The sequence below is a fragment of the Pelecanus crispus genome, chromosome 14 (assembly GCF_030463565.1).
Source record: "Pelecanus crispus isolate bPelCri1 chromosome 14, bPelCri1.pri, whole genome shotgun sequence".
NCBI classification, from domain to species: Eukaryota; Metazoa; Chordata; class Aves; order Pelecaniformes; family Pelecanidae; genus Pelecanus; species Pelecanus crispus.
This window is the reverse complement of record NC_134656.1, coordinates 16,709,363-16,722,061: the sequence shown is the minus strand read 5'-3', so window position 1 is coordinate 16,722,061 and position 12,699 is coordinate 16,709,363. Positions and strand designations below refer to the sequence as shown.

Sequence of the window (12,699 nt, the reverse complement as noted above, 5' to 3'; positions counted from 1 at the left end):
TCCAACCTAAACCTCCCCTGGCGCAGCTTGAGGCCATTTCCCCTCGTCCTCTCGCTAACTGCGTGGGAGAAGAGCCCAACACCCACCTCGCTACCCCCTCCTGTCAGGTGGCTGTAGGGAGCGATGAGGGCTCCCCTCAGCCTCCCCTCCCCCAGACCAAAGCTCCCAGGGATGGCGAGGGGAGGCCGCAGCCCCTTCCGGCCCCCGCCGCCGCCCCCCGCGCATGCGCAGCCCCGGGAACGACAACTCCCGCCGGGCGCCGCGGCGGGGCGCGCAGGCGCGCGGCGCTGCGCAGGCGCGGTGCAGCGCGGCGCTGATGCAAGAGCCGAGCGCGGCGGCCGCGGCTGAGGGCTGACCGCGTCCCCAGCGCCCGCCGCTCCGCCCGCCTCCCGCTCCGCGCCGCTCCCCGCCCGGCCGCAGCCATGTCGGGCGACGAGGTGAGACCCGGCGGCCGCCGCTCCTCGGGGGAGCCAGCCTCGAGGCCTGCGCCGCGGCCGAGGCGGCCGCCATGCGGGAGAGCGGGCCTGAGGCCTGCGGCGGGCGCGGCCTCCGCCCTGGGGCAGAGCCGGCGCCGCATGGCTCCCGCGGCCCCGCCGGCCGGCACCGGCCGCTGCCCCTTCGCCGCCGTCCCTGAGCAGAAGGGGGGGCCGCGGCCGGGCGGCTGGGGCCTGCCCCGGGAGCCTGCCCGGCCTCTGCGCCCTGCGGAGCCCCGCCCGGCCCGGCCCGCGGCTGTGGCCGGGCTCTGCGCGTCCTGGGAAGGCCTGAAACTCGGCTGGAGCTCCCCGTGTTCCGCCGGCGCCCGCCTCTGGCAGCGGGAGGGCCGGGGAGGAAGGCGGGTTTCCCCGCCACCTCTGCTCCGTCGTGTTTCGTGCTCTTCGAGCGATATTTAGCGTTTAGTCAGTTTACTGACCGCTCTCTCTTTCTGGAGCTTTAATATCTTGTCTTTTAACCCCGAGAGCTAAATAGCTACATCTTAACAAGCAATAACTTCAGGTTTTCCGGATCCCATGGTGTTTGCTCAGGCACACTTCCAGGGAAGTAGATACAGCTGTCTCTTGAGAAATTTTTCAAGCGTTGTAGATGCCATGTGTTGGCACCTTTACTAACCTCCTTTCAGTTGCTGTCAAGGGAAAAAGGAAAGCTTTCCATGCGTGAGGTTATAAGCATGCTGATGGATGACTGTGTTAGCCTGTGGGAACCTGCACTGCCTGAATCCATGAGATGGCTGATTTTGGTCTTGTATCTTCTTTCTGGCGTTGTTTAAAATACCAGTGTGGCTTGTTTCCTTCTGAGCAACGTGATCACTCTAGCCTTGGAGACAGGCAAGTCATAATTTGTCCTACGTAATAAAGGAGAGCTAGTGTAATTACTAGTTATTTTAATGGTAGCTGAGACTGACTTATTCGGCTACTTTAGTATCTAGAATGAATATACTGCATTTTTATGCCTATTTATGTCCCTGGAACTGCAGTTCTAATGTCTAGCTTGTACTTTGGTTCCAGAAATTAGGATCCAGGAATCCTTGCATCAGATGCTTTCTGTCTCAGGTGATCATAGGACCACAGAGCTGTTCATCTGGAATTTCCCAGTTTGGATTTAGTTTAAGTGTCAGTAAAACTATTTTTCTTGCATAATGCGTTTGTTCTGACGTTGAGGTGATACCAGGAATATCTAGTATAGTAAAGTTACATCTCTGGATTGCTTATGTAGCAGACTGACAGAGAATAAAAATGGTAGCAGATATCACAGTTGAACTGTCACTGTTGGCTCTTCTGGCTAGTGTACGTGTGAGAGTGAGTGAGCGCACGTGCCTTCCAGCACTTCTGTGTATCTGGTTGTTAGGAGCCAAATAGTTTGTTATTGACGTTAAGTTGGTGAAACTTTTTGAAGCTGATGATCCTATAAAGTTGAGGAGGGTGAAGACGGATTTGCACCTTGAACTGGTGTAGATGTTAGAAGACTTTGTTTTGTTGCATTGGGCTGTAGCTTAAAATTTTCAGAGCTGTGTACAAAATGAAACTCCTTGGTAGAAACATCTGCTGTCTGAATGCTGCCCAGAAGTGTGGCACAGCCGAGGCAACACAGGCACTGTTTGCAAGGGGAAGCAGCCAATTAATGTCTATTTGCTTTATTAAAAGTCCTACTATATATATATAATCCTGCTAGATACCTAAAAGTTCTTCTGGCCCTGTAGTTTATGAAGCTCTTGAGCAGCCGGAGGGTTTAGGTGCAAATTGGTCTTAATTTTGCACTGCATTGTAGACATCAATTCAGCCCAGTGTAAGGATACCTGCGCTAACCTTACTAGTGCAGAGTTGCTGTCTGCTTTGTAGACATGCCTGTGTTTATTCAAAATAATGAAATGGGATTAATTTGTGACCTCTGTTAGAATGCCCACCATTTGTCACTGTCACAGCAGTTTAAGGTAATGTTGGGGTCTGTCTTGAGAGTTGCATTTGGACTATGAAGCTTTGATTCTTCTTGGGGTTTTTTTTTACCCTCTGTTCTTTCACTTTCTCACTATCTGTAAGTTGGGATTTTGGAGTAGATATATGGAGCTGGATGTGAGAAAAAAAACTCTGTGGTCTACAGAAGAGAAAACCCCACATGGGAATTTGGCTCCGAGAGCAGAAACAGGATGGAAATTTATAACCATTTCTACACAGGAAAAGTATAGGGTTTGGTGTATCTGGGCTGGGGACTACAGTCCCTTCAGTAAAGGGCCTGCAACTTCGTAGAGTTTTTCAGTGCTTAAATGGTGTCATAATGCTTCGACTAATCAAACATACTGACTAGAGAAAAGGAATGAAGAAATTCCTGAAATGTCTAGCTCAGAAAGGCAAAACACAGAATAGCCTGATTATCAGGCTGGTCAGTTCATTCGTGATTTGTTAAAGCGTGTGTGACCTAAGACTCGGGCTTAGTTTTCGTTGAAGCTCTTGAACAAAATATCTTGGGCACAGACCTCCTCCTCAGGTTGTGGAACTCTTGTGTTAGTATCCTGAGAGCAGTTAGCGTGTTATGACTAGGTCTTAGGTTTGCAGAAGCTTGGCTTGACCTGACTGGATGGAGTGGACCTTCAGAGCAGTGCCCTGTTCAAGGCCAGCTACATAGTTTTAATGCTGAAAAAACAGTCTCCTGCGTCCAGAAGTTGTCCTTGTGTGCTAACTGCGGTTTAGTGTGCTACTACTGAAGACACATTCTGTCTCTTGTAGATACAAGATATGCTTTATGGTGGTTCAGGATAAAAGATGCCTTTTTCTTCACAAAGAGAAGAGTGATTTGAGGCAGGTGGGCTGGTTTCTTCTTAGAAATTATTACGCCCGATCTAAGCATACGCTTATGTCTGCTTAATCATCTGAGAAGATACAGACCTCTTCAGAGTCTTGCAAAGCTTCCTCATTGAAATGAGTCATGATCTTGAAAATGCTGTTCGTGTCCATGTTCCCAAAGCTGTGGACTCTTGCCTATGCAGGCAGCTTTCCTTCTGTTTCAGCAGGCTGTGGAGGTTACAAGGGGAAGCCAGCAGACAGTGTAACTGGCTGTTCACATTCTTTGATTACTGTGCATGATTCATACACATATCTAAGCATTAGAGGGAAGCCCTCTGACAGAACTTTTTTGAAAAGCATTTTAGTGCAGGGTGTACAGCTAAAGACACACTTCAGCAGTTTGAAAGCGTCAAGCTTCAGTGTCCCATATATGTGGACGCTTCTGTGATGCTGTGCTTCAGACACCCATATGTGCAGTTTACTGCCTTTCAGTAGAGCCTTTATGAAACATGTAAGTTCCAGAAAATAGGAAGAAAATCACAAGAATATCATCTGTAGGAGAATGAGAAGCATGAGGAAAAGATTGCTTCGGGGTGGGGGGGGTGACATGACCTCCAAACTTGCAGGGTGTAACGAAACAAGAAGTTGGAGAACTGCTTCTTTGATGAAGTGGCATTTTCAGGAGTGGGGGTATTCATGGTGCTGAATTTTAACTGTCTAGGAGAATACTCTTCCATTACTAGATAAGAAAAACTGGAGGAAGAGTCTCATTAAGTGTCTAAAATTTTGATGTATTAAATACATACTGTGCTGTGAAAATATGGCCAGATATATGGAACAAAATTGACCAATAGCTATGATGTCAAACTTTCATCTTAAGTGAAAATAGTAAGAGGCATTCCTTTTGTTGGAGAACTGAAGAGCTCGTGTGTTAATGATCTCAGGTCTGTAGATGATGAATAGGTTAAAAGTGAGTCATGGGGTTAGTGCCTTCTTCACAGTCAGACTAGGGGAATTAAGCTGCTTCGCAGGCTCAACTCATTAACAGCTTTTAGTCACTTGGTCTCTGAGCTTCAGTTGCCCACCTGTGGCGGGGGAAAGGATGAGACCTTTGCTATTTCATAGTGTTGAGAGCTGATACAGGTCTTGCTGTATCACCAGCCCCTTCTAGGTTTCTCCCTAGTCCAAAGCATTCTTGTCAAGAGAATTGCTGGTAAATCTTGCCTTTTAATAAATCTGGAAATTAATGTGTCACAAATGGAAGTACAAAGTGTAACTGACATGTAATCAGGCTCTGTGGTATAGGTGTGCTTAAATCTTTTTCTGATGCTGAGTAGTTAGTGGTTGCTTTGCATAGTCTTACCTAAAAATTTGAGCCCAAAGTGATAATAAAATGGAGAAGTAGCTGGTAGCTAGTCTGTCAAAGATTCAGAGCTTTAATATATTTTCAGCTGAACTAATGTGTAGATGGCAGGAAACCTGGACTATCGTAGGAAAAGTAGCGGAGGCTTTAAACTGTCAAGCAGTCTTCTCTTGTAGTTGGTCACATCAGTTACGCCTTGGGACAAGATCTGCGATGTTTTTAAAGAAGCCTTGTGTAATCACTGTTTTGAGTCAGCTAACTTGTGTTACGTTGTTACAGATCCAGAAAAACCCGAGCTGAGATTGAAGCCAAGGAACAGTTTGAGTAACTGAAGGAATGTTGAGAGAAACTTAAAGTTGTTATAAATACTAAGTCCTTAAGGGTGTTATAAATTAAATGGTAGGTGATTTATTACGCTGCTAAGGAACTCTTGACTTTTACAGATGATTTTCGATCCCACTATGAGCAAGAAGAAGAAGAAAAAGAAGAAGCCCTTTATGTTGGATGAGGAAGGAGGGGATACACAAGCAGAAGAGACTCAGCAATCAGAAACAAAAGAAGTTGAACCAGAGCCAACAGAAGACAAAGATGTTGAAGCAGACGAAGAAGACAGCAGGAAGAAAGGTAAAGTGAATCCATGTAGATAAACTCTCAAAGGTAGTCCTTCTGTATTTTGAGGCTGCAAGCCCCATTTCAAGAATTTGGCATCATAGTCTATAATGCTGGGGCCCTAGTTTGTTTAGAGGCTTGTGAGTAATACTCTGCTGCCTGTTTGCAGGGCATATTTCCCTCCTGCTTGAAATCATGTTCACAGGCATCCAGTAAGCTACCAGTGATTTATGTGAATTCCACTTTCCTGACTCAGAGTCTTTTTGTGTGAGACGATGAAAAGAGAATCCCTGAGATAGTTAAAATCTTCCACATGTAGTTGTTGCAATAATGCCACAATTACGGCTGCTTTTCGTTGGAACAGTTAAGCAATAGTGTGAGTAACAGAAATATGGTTGAAAGGGTTTCTAGTTTTTGGACAACTGTGAATGTGATAACTAGAGTGTTCTTTGGAATCTCTCGGGAAGTAAGCTTGCGATTGCGTGTATAACCTTGCTTTTTAAATTGAGGCCGATGTCATTTCAAGATGACCTGATTCAGGGAATGCTGTTAACTTAAATCCAGTTTGTTGATAAAATTGGCTCCTGCAGTAGACCAAAGAAAGTATACCCTCCTCCTACAGTTTTCACTTTTTTCAAGCATCTCTACTATAATGACAAAAGTGGCTGGTTTCTCTTGTACAGCAGAAAGAAAGATTAAGCACTTAAAAAATAAGAAAATGCAGTTAGAAGTTGCAGAGACTGTAAAATGGTACTGAGGTATCTGGGGGTAGAGGGGACTGACCTGTTTAAAACCTGAAGGATATCTGGGGGGGGCTACAGATCATTGCTTAAGTCTTATTGTAATGTTTTGAAGATTTGGATGTAAATTAGAAACCTTAATGTCTAAGCTGTTTCTACAGTTACACTTCTTTTGGCAATCCTTTGGTTTTTTAGATGCCACAGATGACCTGGATGATTTAAACTTCTTCAATCAAAAGAAAAAGAAGAAAAAAACAAAAAAGATATTTGATATAGATGAAGCAGAAGAAGGTGTAAAGGTTTGTTTACATAACTAGGCCATCTTGTCTATGGCTGAAAACTTTCTTGCTTTCATTTTCTCAGGATTGGTGGTGCAGGAGTTGTTTCAAGTCTGTCATTGTGTCTTAGTGCAGTTAATATGAGACTTGCATTTCACTCTGTCTTTCATACATAGTACGTTCTGCTGAACGTGTTGCTTCTGCAGGGCTTTTTGTCCAGAAGTGAAAAAAAATCTAACTGATCTGCACAATGAGCAAGTAATCCTGCAATCTGTAGTGTGGGTTGACTAGCATCGAGGTTAATTGTCTTTTGGGGTGAGAGAAGTAAATGGATGTCAGAAGCCATGCACAGAATAGTCCTCTAAAGGCGAGCCCTCCAAATAGAGGGTATATATCTGCTAAGAAATCTGTTTTTGCTCTGGTGTTTTCTTTAGAAATGATTGGCTGCTGTTCTGTGTTCCAGAAGGTGTATGGGATATTTTTACTCTTCTCAAGTTTTATTCCAAGTTGTGTTTTTGTATCACATGTCAGCATAAGTGGCAAGCCCAGAGAGCAAGAGGACAGAGAAATGTTACGTTATGTGTAAACCTCTTCTTTGGATTCTGCCTTTTGGGGAAGAAAATGTCCCTCTGATTTGCCCCAGACAGGCGAAATGCTTGCTCTGTGTTCTCCACATGTGCAGAATTGTGATAACAGATTGGACTGGCTGCAGGTAGCACAGCTTTGCCTTACCTTATTGTCTGGCATGTCGGGTGTTTTGTTCCCGTATGCCCTAAAATGGCTGATGCCCTTAGGTAAGTGTAGCAATGACCTTGTTCTTGACCAGCCAGAAGTTAGACCAGAAGATAAAATCTACTCCTACTTCATGGTAGTAGTGCAGTGCTCTCTTCAACATACTTGGTTCTGTTCTTATGTGTTATGTTTCAGGATTGTGGTGGATGTTACTAGTATTCATTTAGTATAGTGTGCTACTAGTATTATTTCTAATGCTGTGCAATGGAGATTTGTGTTTAATACTGTAAGCTTACGGGCTTATTATTTCTTTGCAGGACTTGAAAATTGAAGGAGATGTGCCAGAGGCAGTAGAACCTGAAGATGACCTTGATATCATGCTGGGCAATAAGAAGAAGAAAAAGAAGAATGTGAAGTTTCCAGATGAAGATGAGATAATGGAGAAGGATGAAGGTAAAAGTATAAACTAGCCCAATGAGATGTTTAAAGTGAAATGTAGTCCATGTTGTAGGTGAGTAAGTTCTGTTCAAGTGCCTTTTTTGTTTAAAAATTCACTTTGTTACCTTTACTGCTATATTACTTATCAGAAGAATGTTCTATAAAACATAGTATAAATTTGCCATAAGTGCTGGTGTCCCTTGCAGGCGGACAAAAAGAGAAGACTTGTGTCCACATCTTAGTGGAATCTTCTTTGATGTACCTTTTAGAAATGGTGTAAGCATGAGGTTAAAGACTGTTTCTTTTCTCCTTAATGAATCCCAAACAACATTCTTTACAGCTTTTGAGGATGAAGATAGCAAAAAAGATGATGGAATTTCTTTTAGCCTTCAGTCAGGACCTGCATGGGCAGGCTCAGAAAGGGACTACACATATGATGAGGTAATGTTCAAAAGACTTTATAAAAGTATTTTCCATGTTGATGTGTATCAGTAGAGCAGGGTCTTGTGCTTGTATGTCCTGTTTCTAACTTAAAATTAAAGGACTTGTAGTCAGAAGCTCATGAACAGAAAAATAATGAAACACGTCTTTTATCACAGTTTATTTTCATATAGGGCAGTATTAGTGATAGTTAAAACACCTCTGCAAATAGGCTGAGGTACTTGTAAATTATGAAATAAACCCTTGGGGAAAGAGCTTTTATATTTTGCATTATCAGAACATACTTTTTAAGTGTGTGTTCAAAAGCATATGGGGAAATGCTAAGGGGCAAAGACAGTCTAATATTCATTGTGAACGCTGTTTCGAGTTTGGCTTTTTTAGAAGCGATGTACTTCATTTGAGAAATGCAAGCTATTTATTCCTGTTGATGTGAATCCCCCCCCCTTTTTTTTTTTTTTTTTGCAGTTGCTCAATAGAGTATTTAACATCATGCGGGAAAAAAACCCAGATATGGTGGCTGGAGAAAAACGAAAATTTGTCATGAAGCCTCCACAGGTTGTAAGAGTAGGGACCAAGAAAACATCTTTTGTCAACTTTACAGATATCTGCAAATTGTAAGTTTCCTCTTTAGATTTGCCAGGGTTAGCAGATGAATATGCTTTCCTGTGCTGTTGGCTGTTGTGTTGAATGCATGTTTTCTGACAAAAGGCTACGGCAAACCAGAAGTAAACTGAAAGCTGTGTCAATCGTACTGCTCATTTCCGCTACCCTTCTCTGAGAGATATTTATGGAGATGATTTATTGAGATAATTTCTTATTTTATACTTATGGTAGGCTTGCTGCATGGGCCTCATGGACTTAGACTAAACCTATTGCTTTTGTGAGTTCACTGGCTTCTATCAAGTCTGTAGTTGGGTCACCAGTGATATTTGCAAATCTTGGAGCGGGGGGGGAAAGTTCTTTCTAATTTGAGCTGACCACAAATGCTGTTCTCTTGGTAAATGGTATGGAGTTCAGTAAGTTTTTTTTTTTTCCCACTGTTTTCTGCAGTGCTTTCTATGTCTTAATTATTTCTTGTGAAGGTGGTTCTGGGTTTTTTTTGTGGGCACTTCTGGGAAAGCATATCTGATTTGCTTCATAAGTGTGCCAGAAAACAGTCCTGATGAAATCATACTAAGGATCCAGGTAGTATACTGAAGTGAGTTTTTAATGGTAGCTAGTAACACTTGATTCAGGGAATGGCAGGGGGATGGGAGAATAAGAATGGAAAATCTCAAATAGAAAACTTTTTTCAATAGTTACTGTAATTGTGAGTTTGGATTGGGGGGGATAGTGGGGCTTTTTTGTGGACTGCTCAGCTTTCTTGTGCCCTCAGTCATTGTCTGCCTGTGCTCTTTGGTGCAGACCCTGGGACACTGCCCCCTTTTAAACTTGGTAATTTAAGATCGTTTTAGTCTGCCAGTCCTGTATAAATATCAAATTTCTCTGAAGGGGGAAGGTTAAACATATTCTTACTTTTATTTTTAGATTACATCGTCAGCCAAAACATCTCCTGGCGTTTTTGTTGGCAGAATTGGGTACAAGGTAAGGCTACTGGGCTATGTGTGTGCTTGTGCATGTAGGAAGCAATGGCAACGTAGTTGTTGTCCGATCAAAAACCAAAATTCTTGGGCTTAGGTCTGTCTATATGTGCTTGAACATCAGGCTGCTCTTCCCTGCGTGCAGGTGCTGTGCTGGGTGATTGAAGAGATACCATCATAGGGAAGAGGTACAGAGGCAAACTATAAGTCCCAGGGAACAGTTTGGATAAGGGTTTGAATTCCCTATTTGGGAGCTTTCTCCAAGATGCCCTGACAGCAGAGCTGTTTGTCACAGTCGGTGAGGATGGCTCTGTGGCTTGTGTCAGCCTAAGGCAGGTGATGGGCAGCTAGGGAAGAGGCCTGACTGCCTAGTGGCAAGTCTTGTGAGCCTGTAGCTAGTTATTCTGTCTAATGCTGCAGTTAAATCCACCTGTCTTAGTGTAAAAGCAGTGTGGATTTTATATGCCTCTTATTGAAGATCTCATGCTGTGGTGGTATACATCTGCTTGTCTGTTCATTCTCTGGTGTAGACTACAATGTTGTTACATGTAGACAGAGAGAATCAAGGAGTCTAACCGCAGTGTGTATATAACAGATGCCCATTTGATTGGGCTTTGGAGTCTCTTCAGCTCCAGACGACTTAAACTTAGAAACCATAATGTGAAAAAACATTCAACTTGCTACATCAGAATGGCTAGAAGAGGATCTTGTTAGTCGTATTACACCATAACTAGGTAGTTGTCTTGGTCACTTAGGTGAGATAAGCAGGTGTTAATTCTCAGTTCTGTAAAGCTCTTCTGACTCAGTATCTTAACTATGAGGATGATCTCTGCTGGAGTTTGCTTTTACTGCAGTGGGGGTTATGCCTGGGCAAAACTTCCTGTAGGTTTTTAAGTGCCTTCAGAATTTTGCGTATTTTCTTTCCACAAAGTAATTTTGGCTTACTCTTATCTTGAAGAATGCATCATTATCTTCCTTAATGCACTTAATTTTTCTTTTAAATTAGTGGCTCAATAGATGGTAACAACCAACTTGTAATCAAAGGAAGATTCCAGCAAAAACAGATAGAAAATGTCTTGAGAAGATATATCAGTAAGTATAACTCCCTTTTCCACTAGAGATTTCTCTCAGACCCCTTTTGCTGACCAGCGGTCCATGTATGGCCCGTGTGTGTGCACGCTGTGGAGATTCTGTGCTAAGAAGCTACAACTTTGCTGCAGCTTTATAGTGGAATAATGCGAGTGCAGGTGGTTCTGCCCTGGTTATAATAAGCACCTAGGTCGTGGCACTAGAACATACCAAGGAAAACAGTTAAGAGCATTTGAGAATTGCTTGTTTTCATCTGACTTTCATTTCTTGGCGTTGAGGCCTATGGAAAATAACAGTAATTGTTAATTTTAAAGTCTGTTGTACACATTAATTAACAGATACAGTGTGCATGTCACTGACTGCTGGTCAGAGGACTCATTATTATATACATCATATATTTACATTATATATATTATTATATACATTATATGAAACAAAAAAGTACTGCTTTAGTGCTGTGTCTGTACAAGAGTTGCCGACATCTGGGAATGCTGTTTCAGCAGAGGAAGTTACGGAACGCCAGTGGGAAGTCTTAACTGGTGGTTGTTATTTTTAAAACACCAGTGTCCGTGCATAATGTGAAACCATATGAAACCTACAGTTGTTATTAACCTGGGAATGGGGGAATTTCGAGGTTGCCTCAACCTCTGTGGTTTTCATAGTAAGCCACTTCTAAGTTGGTAGATGCGTTTGAAAAGCCTTTCAAGACAACTGCTAAACTAAAGGCTGAAGAAGTGGTGACTTGTCTGCTGATAATGCATTATCTTTTAACTGCAACTTAATTCCTTTTCTGCAGAGGAGTATGTCACCTGTCATACGTGTCGGTCACCAGACACAATCCTACAGAAGGACACCAGATTATATTTCTTGCAGTGTGAGACCTGCCACTCTCGCTGCTCCGTCGCCAGCATCAAAACTGGTTTCCAGGCTGTCACAGGCAAGAGAGCACAGCTCCGTGCCAAAGCTAACTAGTTTGCTAATCAACACTGGATTTTGCAAAGTGTTCTGGGGAGATATGACTGGACAGGTTTACAATCTGAATGGATTTACCATTGTATTAAAACAAGATTGTAAAACAACAAGAAATTTGGCTTTTGATTGATTGGTCTGTGAAATCCTTGCGAGATGCAGATCCTCAAGCTGTTCACATGCATTTGCTCATTGAATATATTTTACCAACTGTAAGGAACGTGATGGGAAAGGAGGTGCTTTTTAATCCGTTCAGACTTCTGTAAAACACAAGATAAATTAAAGATACTATAACAGTGAGTGTCTTCGATTTGGATTTTTCCTTCAGTTTCCTCTTTAAGCAGCTCACGGGAGTGGTTGGCATGTTGTTCTGCAGATCATGTCACTGAACTATGTCCAAGACCCAGAATAAAGTTTAAGATAAAGGTTATTTTGCTTTTACATAACAAGCTTATTTTTAGTTAGGCTATCATTAAACAGAGAAACCAGTCACAAAAAGTCACGGGGACGATACACCATGAGAACTGCTCATGCTTTTATAGCCACGTTAATATGGGAATGCATTTTGCACAGAAAGTGACATCAGGATGTGTTGATACTGCTCAGTTGGGCAGAATGTAGCTCTGAGAGTTCAGACACCATACTGATGCTGATCTTAATGTAGAATTGATAAACTGTACTGTAAGCTTTCATAGTGTCATAGTACTAAATTTTGCAATTTCTATTAAGAAATGTTTATGTTTCCTAAGTCCTGCACTCTTCACCACTTTAAAAAGAATCTAACTAAATGCAGCAAAAAAAAAAAGGATATAGGTAACATCATTATATGATGGCTGCAACACGCTGTCTTACATGAATCTTGAATTTACAGAAGATACTGCCAAGTAGTTTGAGTTCCAAATTAACACATTATGCTTCTTGATCATAACATGCACTTCTCTCCGCTAGCGTCGGTATCAGTAATCTCTAGGGGACATGCATAGTGCTGTCCTAACTAGTTTTTCTAGTGCTGTAGAAATTTTGTTACAGCTGCCAAGTGCAAAGATGCAAATGGGGAGTGAAGACCCTCTTGAGTACCCTAAGGGGGGACAGTTCTCATTTAATCACCAAAACGGCACAGAGTCAGGGTGAGGCGGGGTAGCTCAGGACCCTGGGCACCCATCCCCGCAGGTAAGCGGAGTAGCCTCC

The 12,699-nt window shown here is 42.9% G+C and overlaps 1 protein-coding gene across 3 annotated transcripts; it reads left to right on the top strand.

The window, feature by feature from the left end:
- Positions 1–395: 395 nt before the first annotated feature.
- Positions 396–11,811, top strand: EIF2S2 (eukaryotic translation initiation factor 2 subunit beta). 3 transcript variants are annotated; one of them, XM_075720993.1, is made up of 9 exons: positions 396–437; positions 5,079–5,259; positions 6,180–6,283; positions 7,312–7,447; positions 7,773–7,873; positions 8,339–8,487; positions 9,401–9,457; positions 10,460–10,545; positions 11,339–11,811. In XM_075720993.1, the coding sequence occupies exons 1-9, from the start codon at positions 423–425 to the stop codon at positions 11,512–11,514; spliced, it is 1,005 nt and encodes a 334-aa protein (XP_075577108.1). In that variant the 5' UTR covers positions 396–422; the 3' UTR covers positions 11,515–11,811. The 3 variants fall into 3 exon arrangements, with proteins under 3 accessions (XP_075577108.1, XP_075577110.1, XP_075577109.1); XM_075720994.1 differs by lacking the exon at positions 396–437 and adding an exon at positions 902–1,322; XM_075720995.1 differs by lacking the exon at positions 9,401–9,457.
- Positions 11,812–12,699: the final 888 nt, after the last annotated feature.

Excerpts from the sequence above, each read along its gene's own strand:
- EIF2S2 (XM_075720993.1), top strand. Across the intron at positions 7,448-7,772 it reads GATAATGGAGAAGGATGAAG|CTTTTGAGGATGAAGATAGC; the intron begins GTAAAAGTATAA and ends CATTCTTTACAG. Across the intron at positions 7,874-8,338 it reads GGGACTACACATATGATGAG|TTGCTCAATAGAGTATTTAA; the intron begins GTAATGTTCAAA and ends TTTTTTTTGCAG.